This window comes from Canis lupus, chromosome 25 (assembly GCF_048164855.1).
Source record: "Canis lupus baileyi chromosome 25, mCanLup2.hap1, whole genome shotgun sequence".
NCBI classification, from domain to species: domain Eukaryota; kingdom Metazoa; phylum Chordata; class Mammalia; order Carnivora; family Canidae; genus Canis; species Canis lupus.
Genome location: NC_132862.1, coordinates 32,253,150 through 32,266,318, shown reverse-complemented (window position 1 = coordinate 32,266,318; position 13,169 = coordinate 32,253,150). Strand labels below are relative to the sequence as shown.

General features: G+C 35.5%; 1 protein-coding gene and 1 long non-coding RNA gene across 7 annotated transcripts in view; one reads left to right on the top strand and one right to left on the bottom strand.

The window, feature by feature from the left end:
* GUCY2C (guanylate cyclase 2C) overlaps positions 1 to 13,169 on the bottom strand; it is a 73,050-nt gene that overhangs the window by 44,016 nt on the left and 15,865 nt on the right. For both annotated transcript variants that reach the window (XM_072798940.1, XM_072798939.1), the window contains exons 7-10: positions 12,464 to 12,581; positions 10,600 to 10,735; positions 2,073 to 2,158; positions 380 to 491 (exon numbers count right to left, since the gene is read on the bottom strand). In XM_072798940.1, the coding sequence (XP_072655041.1) occupies positions 380 to 491; positions 2,073 to 2,158; positions 10,600 to 10,735; positions 12,464 to 12,581 (452 nt within the window). The remainder of the gene's footprint in view (positions 1 to 379; positions 492 to 2,072; positions 2,159 to 10,599; positions 10,736 to 12,463; positions 12,582 to 13,169) is intronic.
* LOC140617453 (uncharacterized) overlaps positions 1 to 13,169 on the top strand; it is a 143,209-nt gene that overhangs the window by 119,750 nt on the left and 10,290 nt on the right. The window lies entirely within an intron of this gene.

Here is a 13,169-nt window from a genome sequence, read left to right as displayed (position 1 = left end):
TGTGTTCCTTGCTGAAATATGCATATTTTGAATTTATTGCAATAAAATGGAATACATGGCATTAAGAATACATCTCTCTATGTTCATGTTGCCAATTGTCAAACCTAGTTTTCTATAGGATAGTTTTTCTCAGTGGTCAGGTAAGACACATATTAAAGATAGGTATAGCTAAATTAGAATAGAGATATCTTCAGCATTTAATCAGAACTGTAATATCGTTCACTGGGCAGGGAAGTAAAGTCCACATTTTACAACCTGGCAAATTCAGGCAACAAACAAAACAAATGAAAACACAGGCTAATTGCATAAACCACAGAATGTACTTATCTTACCTGAAAAGCAACTTCAGGGAAACAAAATTCACTAAAGGACATCTTACCCTGGCCTGGAATATCATTAGGGAGTTTGTGGTTCATCCAGATGAATGTGGGTCTCTTATCCACTCTGGTAGTCTTATTTATATGGGTGTCATAGGTCAAGAGAACCTTGTACTGTGTCAGGGCATGAAAAAGAAGAAGGATGAAAAGAAAAAGACATTTTAGAATGACTTCTGATGAAATTGTCCTGCTCAATGACATTTGAATTTCATAGTAACAATTCTCAGTGAAACAAGGTAATATTTAGCAGCCAGGAGCTTGCTAGTTAGTCTTCATTTATTGGTTCACAGCCTGAAAGTAGACTTAAGCCCCAGGTGGGTCAATTATTTTTGTTTCTTTATGATCATACACTACTTTATGATCATACCAGTAACTCCTACCCAAATAGTGCATAGTACATTTTTCATACTGAGGAGCAATTATGAGGCTGATGTAGGATCTTACCACATATATTTGCTTCTCTCCAAGAGCACCATTCCAAGTACCAATAATTTAGAGAGGAGTATAATTATCTTTGTAGTTACTATAATAATTTGAGCACTGATGAAACTTTTTAAAAGGTATTCCTATGAAAATTATGTGAAATATATCATTATATTAAAGGTTTATATAGTAACTGAAAACTGTGGAGTACTTTTCTGAGGTACTGTCTCCAAATTTCTGGTTTAACTTCCTCAATCTGAAATCCTTCCTCTAGATTTCCACATTTTCCATTACAGATATCTTTGAGAAAGTGAATCAATATATATACACTAAATACATGAGGCACCTGGGTAACTCAGTGATTGAGCATCTGCCCTTGGCTCAGGGTGTGATGCCCAGTCAGGGGATCAAGTCCCGCATCAGGCTCCCTGTGAGGAGCCTGCTTCTCTCTCTATGTTTCTGCCTTTCTCTGTGTCTTAAATAAATAAATAAATAAATAAATAAATAAACAAACAAACAAACAAATAAAGTCAAAATACACTGAATATATGGCTTAAAGATATCATAATAATCACTTGGGAAAATCATATGAAAAAATGAGTAACCTTTTCTCCTAGATTTCTAGTTATGTCAGGACACAAAATATTAAAGAAAAAAACTTTCTATAGACCATTTGGTTGGCTATAACAGTGGCTTTTACAGTTTGTGATGGGCACAACTTTGGGTGACATAAAGACAGATGTTTTGTTCTTAAATTAAATGCTTATCAATCAACTTATATGCCATATAAGAAGCTAAGCACTGGAGGCATAGAGAATTAAGACCCACTCTCTTTAAAGAACCTCTGTAGGTAGGTAAGGAGAAAAGAGATATAGAATGTGAATAAAAGCATGAGACTATAGGACTGTTTATATGTGTCAGAAAGATTACACAATGATTTTCATGACCTCAGATTGAGAGAACAGGGAATGTTTCATTGAAATTTTTATCTGTGGAAATGAATAAATAATCCTTAGGAGAGAACTGTCATTCTCTCATTGTTATCCCATCAATAGTCTGGTCTTTATATCAATGTATTCTGGGTGGGTATTTTATATATAGTCAAAAGAGTGTGGACATTCTAAATAAGGTATGGGTTAAAATGCTTAAATACAGTCCTAAGTAGGTCATAATTGTGTTTCTGAAATAGATAACTTGCCTATTTTGAAAACAACTTCTCTAATTCCTTTGCTATCACTTCACCCCAAGTTCCTGATAAGAAGTCAGACATACTTTATTGGTATCCACAGAAGTATACAGAAGCATCATAGTGTTGTCAATATCCCCACAGTCGTCCAAAGTCACAGGACCTGCATGCCCTAGGGCAAAATCAGAAAGAGTTGGAGGATATTTTTTACTTTTGATGAAAAAAACAGTTATGTGTTTACAGAGGGTACAAAATAGGTTAAAATTGATCTCTTTTACTGAAAAATTATCTCAATGAACTAATCAGAGAAAATACCCATTGGCTCTTGGCCTTGAAATCTCTGATGGATATTTTAAAGAGAGATGCTATTTAGTATTTAGTTAGAAGGGAAAATGTTTGCATTGCATTTAGGATGAAAATGTAATCACCAGTTGAGTCCTTTTAATTATCAGTGAAAAGTTTTTGCTAAGAATTTTACTAAACTAGTAAAAATTCCCCATTTACAGTGTGATTTCTAGGATTATCACATTATTAGATTCAAATATCCAGTTTTCAACAAATATCACAGAGCAGACAAAGAAACAGGTAAGTGTAGCCAAAGAAAAAATAGATAAATCAACAGAAACAATCCAGGAAAAATACCTAATGGTGCATCTAATAGACAAAGGCTTTAAAACAGTTGTCCTAAAGGTGCTCAAAGAACTAAAGGAAGAGATAGATAATGTCAGAAAAATGATATATGAACAAAATGGAAATATCAATAAAGAGAGAGAAAACCTGGAAAGGAAACCAAGAGGAAATTCTAGCACTGAAAAACACAATAGCTGAAATGTAAAATTCACTAGGAAGATTCAAAGGCAGATCTGAGCAGGCTGAAGAAAGAATCAGTGAACTTGAAGATAGGACAATGGAAATTATCAAGTCTGAGGAACAGAAAAAAAAATTGAAGTGGACGGAGCCTAAGGGACCTGTGTAACACCATAAGCAGACCACCATATGCATTGTGGAGGTCCCAGAAGAAGAATAAATAAGAAGAGAGAAAGCAGTAGAGAGAATATCTAAGGAAATAATGCCCAAAACTTCTCAAATTTGATGAAATACATGAATAAATATCCAAGAAGCTCAATAAACTCCAATAAAACAAATTCAAAGAGAGCCATACTGAGACACATTTTAATCAAACTGTCAAAACCAGACATTAAAAAGAATTAAATTTTGCCGTTTGCAATGACATGGACATAACTAAAAGATATTATGCTAAGAAAAATGAGTCAATCAGAGAAAGACAAATAACATATGATTTCAGTCATATGTAGAATTTAAGAAACAAAACAGATGAACACTGGGGAAGGGAAGGAAAAATAAAATGAGATGAAAATAGAAAAGGAGGCAAACCACAAGAGACTTTTGACGATAGGGAATGAACAGGGTTGCTGGGGGAGAATTGGATGGGGTTATGGGGGTAATTAGGTGATGGGCATTAAGGAGGGCACTTGAAAATAAAAGGAGGGCACTTGAAGTAATGAGCACTGGGTGTTGTATGCAACTGATGAATCACTGATTTCTACCTCTGAAACTAATAATACAATATATGTTAATTAAATTAAATTGGATTTTAAAAAAATTAAAAAAAACAATTTTAAAAGCAAGAGAGAAGTACTTTGTCACATGCAAGAGATACTCAATAAGATTTTTAGCAGACTTCTCATTAGAAGTTTTGGAGATCAAAAAAAAAAAAGAAATTTTGGAGGTCTGAAGGCAGTGGAATGATATATTCAAAATGCCAAAAGAAAAACTTTCATCCAAGATTTCTTTATCCAATGAATCCTTCTGTCAAAAGTGAGGAGGAAAGTAAGACATTCCAAGATAAACAAAAGCTGAGAGAGTGTAACCACCTGAACTTGCACCACAAGAAATGCTTAAGGTAATCCTACAGGTTGAAATAAAAGGACACTGGACAACAACTTGAAGCCATATGAAGAAATAAAGATCTCAGGAAAGGCGAATATATGGGCAATTATAACATCTAGCATTAATATAAAAATGATGTGTAATTCCACTTGTTTTCTACAGGATTTAAGAGATGAATGTGTTTTTAAAAATGGTCTAAAAACTAGCATTATTGTAACTGTGGTTTGTAACTCTACATTTTGCTTTTGACATAATTTAAGAGATTAATGCTTAAAACATCATTAGTTTGTGTTTTTGGACACACACGTATAAAGATGTATTGCCACATCAATGTCTGAAAGAGGTGGGTATGGATGTCTTAAAGGAGTAGAGTTTTTGGATATCAAAGTTAAACTAATGTGAAGTCAAATTAGAATGTAATAACCTTAGGGTTTTAACTATAATATCCATGGTAACTACAAAGAAAATAGTTAAAGAATATGAACAAAAAAATAAGACAGGAATTCAAATGTTTGACTACAAATAAACCAATTACACACAAAAGAAGATGAAACAAAATGAGACAAAAAGTGAGACAAAAAGCTATAAGGCAATAGAGAACAAACAGCAAAACGACAAAAGTAAATCTCCCCTGTCAGTAATTACTTTAAATATAACATAGATTAAATTCTCCAATAGAAGATAGAGATTAGGAGATTGCATTTTTAAAAAAAATGATTCTATATAATATCTATAAGAGACTCACTTTAGATTAAAAAACACAAATAGGTTGAACTATTCTATGCAGATGGGAACTTGAAAGACAGCAGGGTACATATACTAATACCAGACAAAATAGGCTTTATTTTTAAAAAAGCTTTATTTATTTGTGAGAGAGAGAAAGTGCACACACGTGCACAAGCCATAAGTGTGTGTGTGTGTGTGTGAGTCTTCAAGCAGATTCTCTGCTGATCATGGAGCTCAATGTGGGGCTCGATCTCACAATCCATGAGATCACAACCTGAACTAAGAAACAAGAGTTGGATGCTTAACCAATTGAACCACCCAGAAACCCCCAAAATAGACTTTAAATTAAAAAATTTTATAAGAGTCAAAGGACACTGCATATTAATGAAAGTTTCAACACAGCAAGAATATATAATAATTATCAACATTTATGCACCTAATAATAGACTACCAAAATATATGAAGCAAAAATTGACAGAATTGAACAGAGAAATGGACAGTTCTACAGTAATAGTTAAAAATTTCAATACTTTACTTTAAATAATGGATGAAATAATAAGATGGAAGATAAGTAAGTAAACAGAGGACTTGAACAATACACCAACTAGATCTAACAGACAAATACAGAACATTCTACCCAACAACAAAATACACATAAGACCTTTATTCTCAAGTGCACGTAAGACCTTTTCCAGGATATACCATATGTTAGCCACAGATTAAGTCTGAATAGATTTTAAAAAATAGATAATATACAAAATATCTTCTCTGACCATAACATGAAAATTAAATAACAGAAGTAAAACTGGAAAATTTACCAGTTTGTAGAAATTAAACAGCATACTCTTAAACAGCCAGAGGATCAAAGAAGAATCATAGAGAAATTGGTAAAAGCCTAGAGACAAATAAAAATGAAAACACAAGATACCAAAACTTATGGGACACAGCAAAAGCAGTGCTAAGAGGGAACTTTACAGAAGTGTTTACATTAAAAAATAAGAACAAATCCAAAACAAAAATCTAGGAACCAGAAGAAGAACAAACTAAACCTAAAGCTAGCAGAAGGAAGGAAATTATAAAGATTAGAGCAGAGGTAAATGAAATATAGAACTGAAAAACAACAGAAAAAAATCAATGAAACTGAAAGTTGGTTTTTCAAAAAAGAGCAACAAAATTGGCAAACTTTTAAGGAAGTGGACTAAGAAAAAAAAGTCTCAAATTACTAAAATAAAAAATGAAAGTGGAGATTTTATAATCAATTCTACAGAAATTTAAAAAATTATTAGGAGCATTTCCATACCAAAACAATTGGATAACCAAGATGAAATAGACAAGTTTCTAAAAACATAAGATTTGTTATGATTAAACCATGAAGAAATAGAAAATCTGAATAGACCTATAACTACTAGGGAGATTGAATCAGTAATCAAAAATCTCCTGACCAAAACACAAAGAAAATCTGGATCTGATGGCTTTATTGGTCAATTCTACAAATATTTCTTTTTAAAAAGATTTATTTATTTATTTTAGAGAGAGAGAGCATGATGGGAGAGGGAGGTGGGCAGAGGGAGAAAGAGAAACTTTCACAGATTCCATGCTGAGTGTGGAGCCTAACAAGAGGCTTGATCTAATCACCCTGAGATCACAATCTGAGCCAAAACCAAGAGTTGGATGCTCAACTGACTATGCTACCCAAGCTCCCATCTACAAACATTCCAAGAATATTTAATACCAATCCTTCTTAAACTTTTCAAAAAACCCGAGAAGGAGGAAACATTCCCTAATTCATTCTATATGGCCAGAATTACTCTGATACCAAAGCCAGAAAATGACTCTCAGAAAACTACACACTGATATGAAAGTCCTCAACAAAATGCTGGCAAACAGAATTTATCAGCATATTAAAAGAAGTATACACCATAACCAAGAGAGATTTATTCCTGGAATGCAAAGATAGTTCAACATATAAAAGCTGATAAATATAATATACCACATTAAAGAATGAAGGAAAAAATGCATGATCTTATCAATTTGATGAAGAGAAAGCCTTTTACAAAATTCAATATGCTTTTTTGATAAAACACAATGAACTAGGAAAAGAAGAAAACTACTTCGACACAATAAAATCTGTCTATGAGAAACCCATAGAAAACACCATACTTAATGGTGAAAGACTAAAAGCTTTCCTTCTAAGATCAGGAATAAAGCAAAGATGCCCATCCTTGTCACTTTTATTAGACATAGTACTGGAATACCTAGGCAGAGCACCTAGGCAAGATAAAAATAAGAGGTATCCAGATTGGAAAGGAAGAAGTAAAAGTCACAGCTGGTATGATTTTACAATGTTGAAAATTCTCAAGATTCTGCCAAAAAACTGTTAGAACTTATAAGAGAGTTCAACAAAGTAGTGTGATACCAAGTCAACACTCAAATATCAGTTTTATTTCTATACAATAATAATGAACATTCAGAATAGGATACCACACTATGCCAGTGGCATTTACAAGTCTCCATTTATGGATTGAATAAGTCATAGGGGTAAAAAGTAGAGGAAATAGAGTCAATGTATAATCAAAGGTGTAGGGAATATAGTCAATGGTACTACAATAGGATTGTATGGTGACAGTTGGTAAGTATACTCACGGCAAGCACAGAATAAAATACAGACTTGTGGAATCACTCTGTTATATAGCTGAAACTCAGATAACATTGTGTGTCAACTATATTTCAATAAAAATACAATTCCATTTATGATAGCATCAGAAAGAATAAAATACTTAAGAATCGACTTAGCCAAGGTGAAAGACTTGTGCAGAAAAAACTATAAAACATTTCTGCAAGAAATTAGAGAAGATATAAATAAGTGGAAACCTCCCATGTTTATGTATTGGAAGACTTAATATCTTTAAGAAATCTGTATTACCCACACCGTCTATCTATTTAATGCAATTCCTGTCAAAATCTCAATGATTTTTTTTTTTGGCAGAAATAGGAAAAGTCATCTTGAAATTCAACTGAAATCTCAAAAAATCCTAAATAGCCAAGATAATCTTGAAAAAAGAAGAACAAAGCTGAAGGACTTACTTCTTAATTTCAAAACTTGGTACAAAGCTACAGTAATCAAAACAGTAACCAAAACATAAAGTCAGATATTTAAGCAAATGTAATAGAATAGGATGTCCAGAAATAAACCTGTACATATACAATCAAATGATTTTTCTAAAACTGACAAGACTATTCACTGGGGGAAAAGACAATCTTTAACAAATGGTACAGGAAAAATTGGATATCCACATAGCTCAAAATGCATCTATGACCTAAATGTAAGGCCTAAAATTATAAAACTATAGAAGAAAACACAGAGCAAAAGCTTCATGACATTTGATTTGGCAGTGAATTCTTGGATATGATATTAAAGGTACAGGCAACCAAAGAAAAAAATTAGGCAAATTGGGCTTCATGAAGATTTAAAAACTATGTGCATGAAGACATTACCAACAGAATAAAAAGGTAACATGGAAAATAGGAGAAATATTTGCAAATCATATATCTGATTAGGCATTAATAGCCAGACAACCATTTTGAGTTTATCTTTGTGTATGGTGAAAGAGAGTGGTCTAGTTTCATTCTTCTGCATGTGGATGTCCAATTTTCCCAGCACCATTTATTGAAGAGACTGTCTTTCTTCCAATGGATAGTCTTTCCTCCTTTATCGAATATTAGTTGCCCATAAAGTTCAGGGTCCACTTCTGGGTTCTCTATTCTGTTCCATTGATCTATGTGTCTGTTTTTGTGCCAGTACCACACTGTCTTGATGACCACAGCTTTGTAGTACAACCTGAAATCTGGCATTGTGATGCCCCCAGATATGGTTTTCTTTTTTAAAATTCCCCTGGCTATTCGGGGTCTTTTCTGATTCCACACAAATCTTAAAATAATTTGTTCTAACTCTCTGAAGAAAGTCCATGGTATTTTGATAGGGATTGCATTAAACGTGTATATTGCCCTGGGTAACATTGACATTTTCACAATATTAATTCTGCCAATCTATGAGCATGGAATATTTTTCCATCTCTTTGTGTCTTCCTCAATTTCTTTCAGAAGTGTTCTATAGTTTTGAGGGTATAGATCCTTTACATCTTTGGTTAGGTTTATTCCTAGCAAAGATAAACTCAAAATGGATGAAAGATCTAAATGTGAGACAAGATTCCATCAAAATCCTAGAGAAGAACACAGGCAACACCCTTTTTGAACTCGGCCACAGTAACTTCTTGCAAGATACATCCACGAAGGCAAAAGAAACAAAAGCAAAAATGAACTATTGGGACTTCATCAAGATAAGAAGCTTTTGCACAGCAAAGGATACAGTCAACAAAACTCAAAGACAACCTTCAGAATGGGAGAAGATATTTGCAAATGACATATCAGATAAAGGGCTAGTTTCCAAGATCTATAAAGAACTTATTAAACTCAACACCAAAGAAACAAACAATCCAATCATGAAATGGGCAAAAGACATGAACAGAAATCTCACAGAGGAAGACATAGACATGGCCAACATGCATATGAGAAAATGCTCTGCATCACTTGTCATCAGGGAAATACAAATCAAAACCACAATGAGATACCACCTCACACCGGTGAGAATGCGGCAAATTAACAAGGCAGGAAACAACAAATGTTGGAGGGGATGCGGAGAAAAGGGAACCCTTTTACACTGTTGGTGGGAATGTGAACTGGTGCAGCCACTCTGGAAAACTGTGTGGAGGTTCCTCAAAGAGTTAAAAATAGACCTGCCCTACGACCCAGCAATTGCACTATTGGGGATTTACCCCAAAGATACAGATGCAGTGAAACGCCGGGACACCTGCACCCCAATGTTTATAGCAGCAATGGCCACGATAGCCAAACTGTGGAAGGAGCCTCGGTGTCCAACGAAAGATGAATGGATAAAGAAGATGTGGTTTATGTATACAATGGAATGTTACTCAGCTATTAGAAATGACAAATACCTACCATTTGCTTCAACGTGGATGGAACTGGAGGGTATTATGCTGAGTGAAGTAAGTCAGTCGGAGAAGGACAAACATTATATGTTCTCATTCATTTGGGGAATATAAATAATAGTGAAAGGGAATATAAGGGAAGGGAGAAGAAATGTGTGGGAAATATCAGAAAGGGAGACAGAACGTAAAGACTGCTAACTCTGGGAAACGAACTAGGGGTGGTAGAAGGGGAGGAGGGCGGGGGGTGGGAGTGAATGGGTGACGAGCACTGGGGGTTATTCTGTATGTTAGTAAATTGAACACCAATAAAAAATTAAAAAAAAAATAGCCAGACAAGAAAACCAAACAGTTTGAAAAGGGGCAAGGGACTGAGGAGATATTCTCTAAAGAACATATACCAATACCTATAAATACATGAAAAGATGCTTCATATTGCTAATCATTAGGGAAATGTAAATCAAAATTACAATAAGATACCAAACTTCCCAGTCAGGAATATGTATTGGGAACTTTGGGATGATATTGTTATGAGAGGTTTGGTTGTGTGAGAGGTAACACAGGGTCCCAGGTCCCTAAAGGATAGGATGGAGATATGGAAGTACCAAAATCAAATGGCAGAGAGTTCTCTTCTTGCTAGTCTCCAAGCACAGTCAGGACATCACTGCCCAAAACACCCTGTGATGAGCTTGTTCATAAGTACAAAGCCCAAGCCATATGCGCTTTCTTTGGTATCAAAAGATTCTGAAATCCTAAAGCATAAACTAGGATACTGATATTGATAATAGTAACCCCCAAACTTAGGCAATAGCATTTGCCTTCAAATAAGTTCAAAGATAACTAGCTGTTCATCTATCTATTGCCAAACCCCCTCTTTGTTTCCCAAAGTCTATCCGCGAAGCCTGAATTTCTTCAGCTTTCTGTAGAAAGTGTTAAGTTTTGTTGCTGTTGTTTGCTCCTAGGAAACCAGTACCTTCAAAAGTGAGGTTCCTGAAGCCCTGAGCAAATTTGGGGGTGGTAATAGCTTCTCCGTTTTCAAGAAATGTCTTCAGCATGTGTCCAAAGAGCAAGACTCCATTCAAGTAGGCAAGAGCAAAGTTATTCTTTGCCTGAATGAGAAAGAAAAACTTTAAAATGAATTCCCACAAAGCGATTCTGGTTTTGAGTCTGGAGCAAAACATTCTTGGGGTCAGCAGAGTAGCTGGAAAGGTAAAGGGATAGTAAGGAGAAGTATGGGTTTTTTTTTTAATTTTATTTATTCATGAGAGACACAGAGAGAGAGAGGCAGAGACACAGGCAGAGGGAGGGGCAGGCTCCATGCAGGGAGCCCGATGTGGGACTCCAGGATCACACCCTGGGCTGAAGGCAGGCACTAAACCTCTAAATCACCCAGGGATCCCCCTAGGGATGGTATTAAAGAAGCCCTTTGGAAAATACGTCCTTGAGCCAGGGGTCTTTTATTAACCTGGTATCAAAATTCTGCCTTTCCTTCGGAATCAATAAACCTGGAACACTGCCTTTAGGAAAGGAACTAAAAGCAATTATACCTTCTTCTCAGGATGGCAAAATCTATCATTTCAACTAGGAAGAACAGCATGCAGCATTTTCACAATTCTTGGGTGCTTTTATATAGAAAAAGATGTTGCTTATAGTTTAATGTGTTCACAAAGAATAAAAGAGAACAACAGTAAAAATACTCTCTGCCCCTCAGCACCCTGAATGGTCCAGGGACAGATTTGATTGGGTGGTACAATTAAACTTGCTTTGAAGACAGTTTTCGACAGTTGCATGGTGGTCTTCACAGAGTTGGGATTGTATTAAAAGTCCTATGCCCCCTGAGACCAAGTAAATTCTGTCAACTTGGGCATTTTGTACTTCCTACCTGTGAAGAGTCATACTTCTGCCAAAGCCTAGAAGCTGTGTAAATGATATCTGAATATTACACCCAGAAGTATATTTGCTAGAAATATATATAAAAAGAAAATGCCTCTCATTGGCTTCAGTGTCTTTTGGAGGGTTTAGAACTGCTAACCTAGGAAAAAACTGTGATACTTCCCAAGGCACCCAACTTCCCTTATAGCTCTTTGGATCTGGCAGGGGGCTTGCCATCCCAAGTTTGTTCAGGGTCCTCAGTACTGCTCTTTTCCTCCTCTTCCCAGGAGGGAACTGCTCTCAACTAACTCTGAGGACAGAATACATCTGATGAATTTAGTCACAGTAAGGTGCGGGACTGACAAGGCCCAATGTGCTATAGAGTCGGGGGCCCCTGCATTATAACAAGGTGGCCATGATGTAATGTCCAATTATAGGTTCTTTTTTTCTGGGATAAATGCTAAACTAGATGAGATGCTGGGTAAGAGGAATAAAGCAGGACTCTCTTAGACAAATTTAAACAATGGTCAACTTAATTATAATAGAAGACAATATCTTAACCTAGAAATCTATATCTCTAAAGGTAGAATTTTGATATCAGTGACAGCAGAAAGTTGCTTTAGGATGTAGGAAACTCCACTTTTTTTTTTTTTACATTGTTTAGTTTCAACTTCCCCAAATTAGCAGGGCTTCTTCCTATCTTCCCACATTGTCACCTCCATTCCAGTGTAAGAGTGTGCATTGTTGTGTTGGTGTAGAGCCCAGCAGAGTGACCTCTAGTACGAGTTTAAGTATCAGTAATCTTCCTATTGCACAGAGTTTATCTCAGTTTACATTTGTTAAGTGAATGGGAGTAAAACAAACAAACAAACAAAAAACAATTGCTACTTGAGAATTTGGGTCTTGCATAGGACGATAATATCTTACCCTTGATAAAGGAAAGAGAACATACTCATGAAACTAACCTGTGGTGTGCCTTTGGAGAAAGAGCTGTTGGAGATGGAATACTCAGGAGGCAAGGTGAGGACAAGGACATTTTTCATATAGTCAGGGGCTGTGACATTGTCCACGAAGTAGTCGTTACTGTAATAAAAACCACAAGTTCCTAGTGAAATTAGGTTCTTCTAAAAATCATATGGAGCTTCTACAAATCCCACAAGCTACAATGCCAGCCTTGAAATAGTTATAAACATTTTTTTCCAAAACCTGTAAAACTTTCTACTTTCCCAGATAGGTTTATTGTCTTCTAATATGCTAAGTTGAGTAAGAGGGCTGTGGTTTACACCCACAAGTGGACAGGAAGATCAAAACACAGATACGTCTTTGAGGAAGGTTTTTTTTTTTTAAAGACTTTATTATCTCTTTTTGAGGGGGGGAGGGAGGGCGAGCACAAGCTGGGGGAGGGGGCCGAGGGAGAGGGAGAAGTAAGCTCCCCTGCTGAGCAGAAAGCCTGATGATGCAAGGCTCAATCCCAGAACTCTGGGATCATGACTTGAACCAAAGGCAGATGCTTAACTGACAGAGCCACCTAGGTGCCCTAAGAGGGAGGTTTTTTTTTTTTTTTTTTTTTTTTTTTTTTGCAGCTGTACATGTGAGCTAGTGCTCGCTTTCAGGGCTTACTGATCTTTGGTTTATATATGGAAACTTTCTTTTCTTTAGGTGTTCATAATA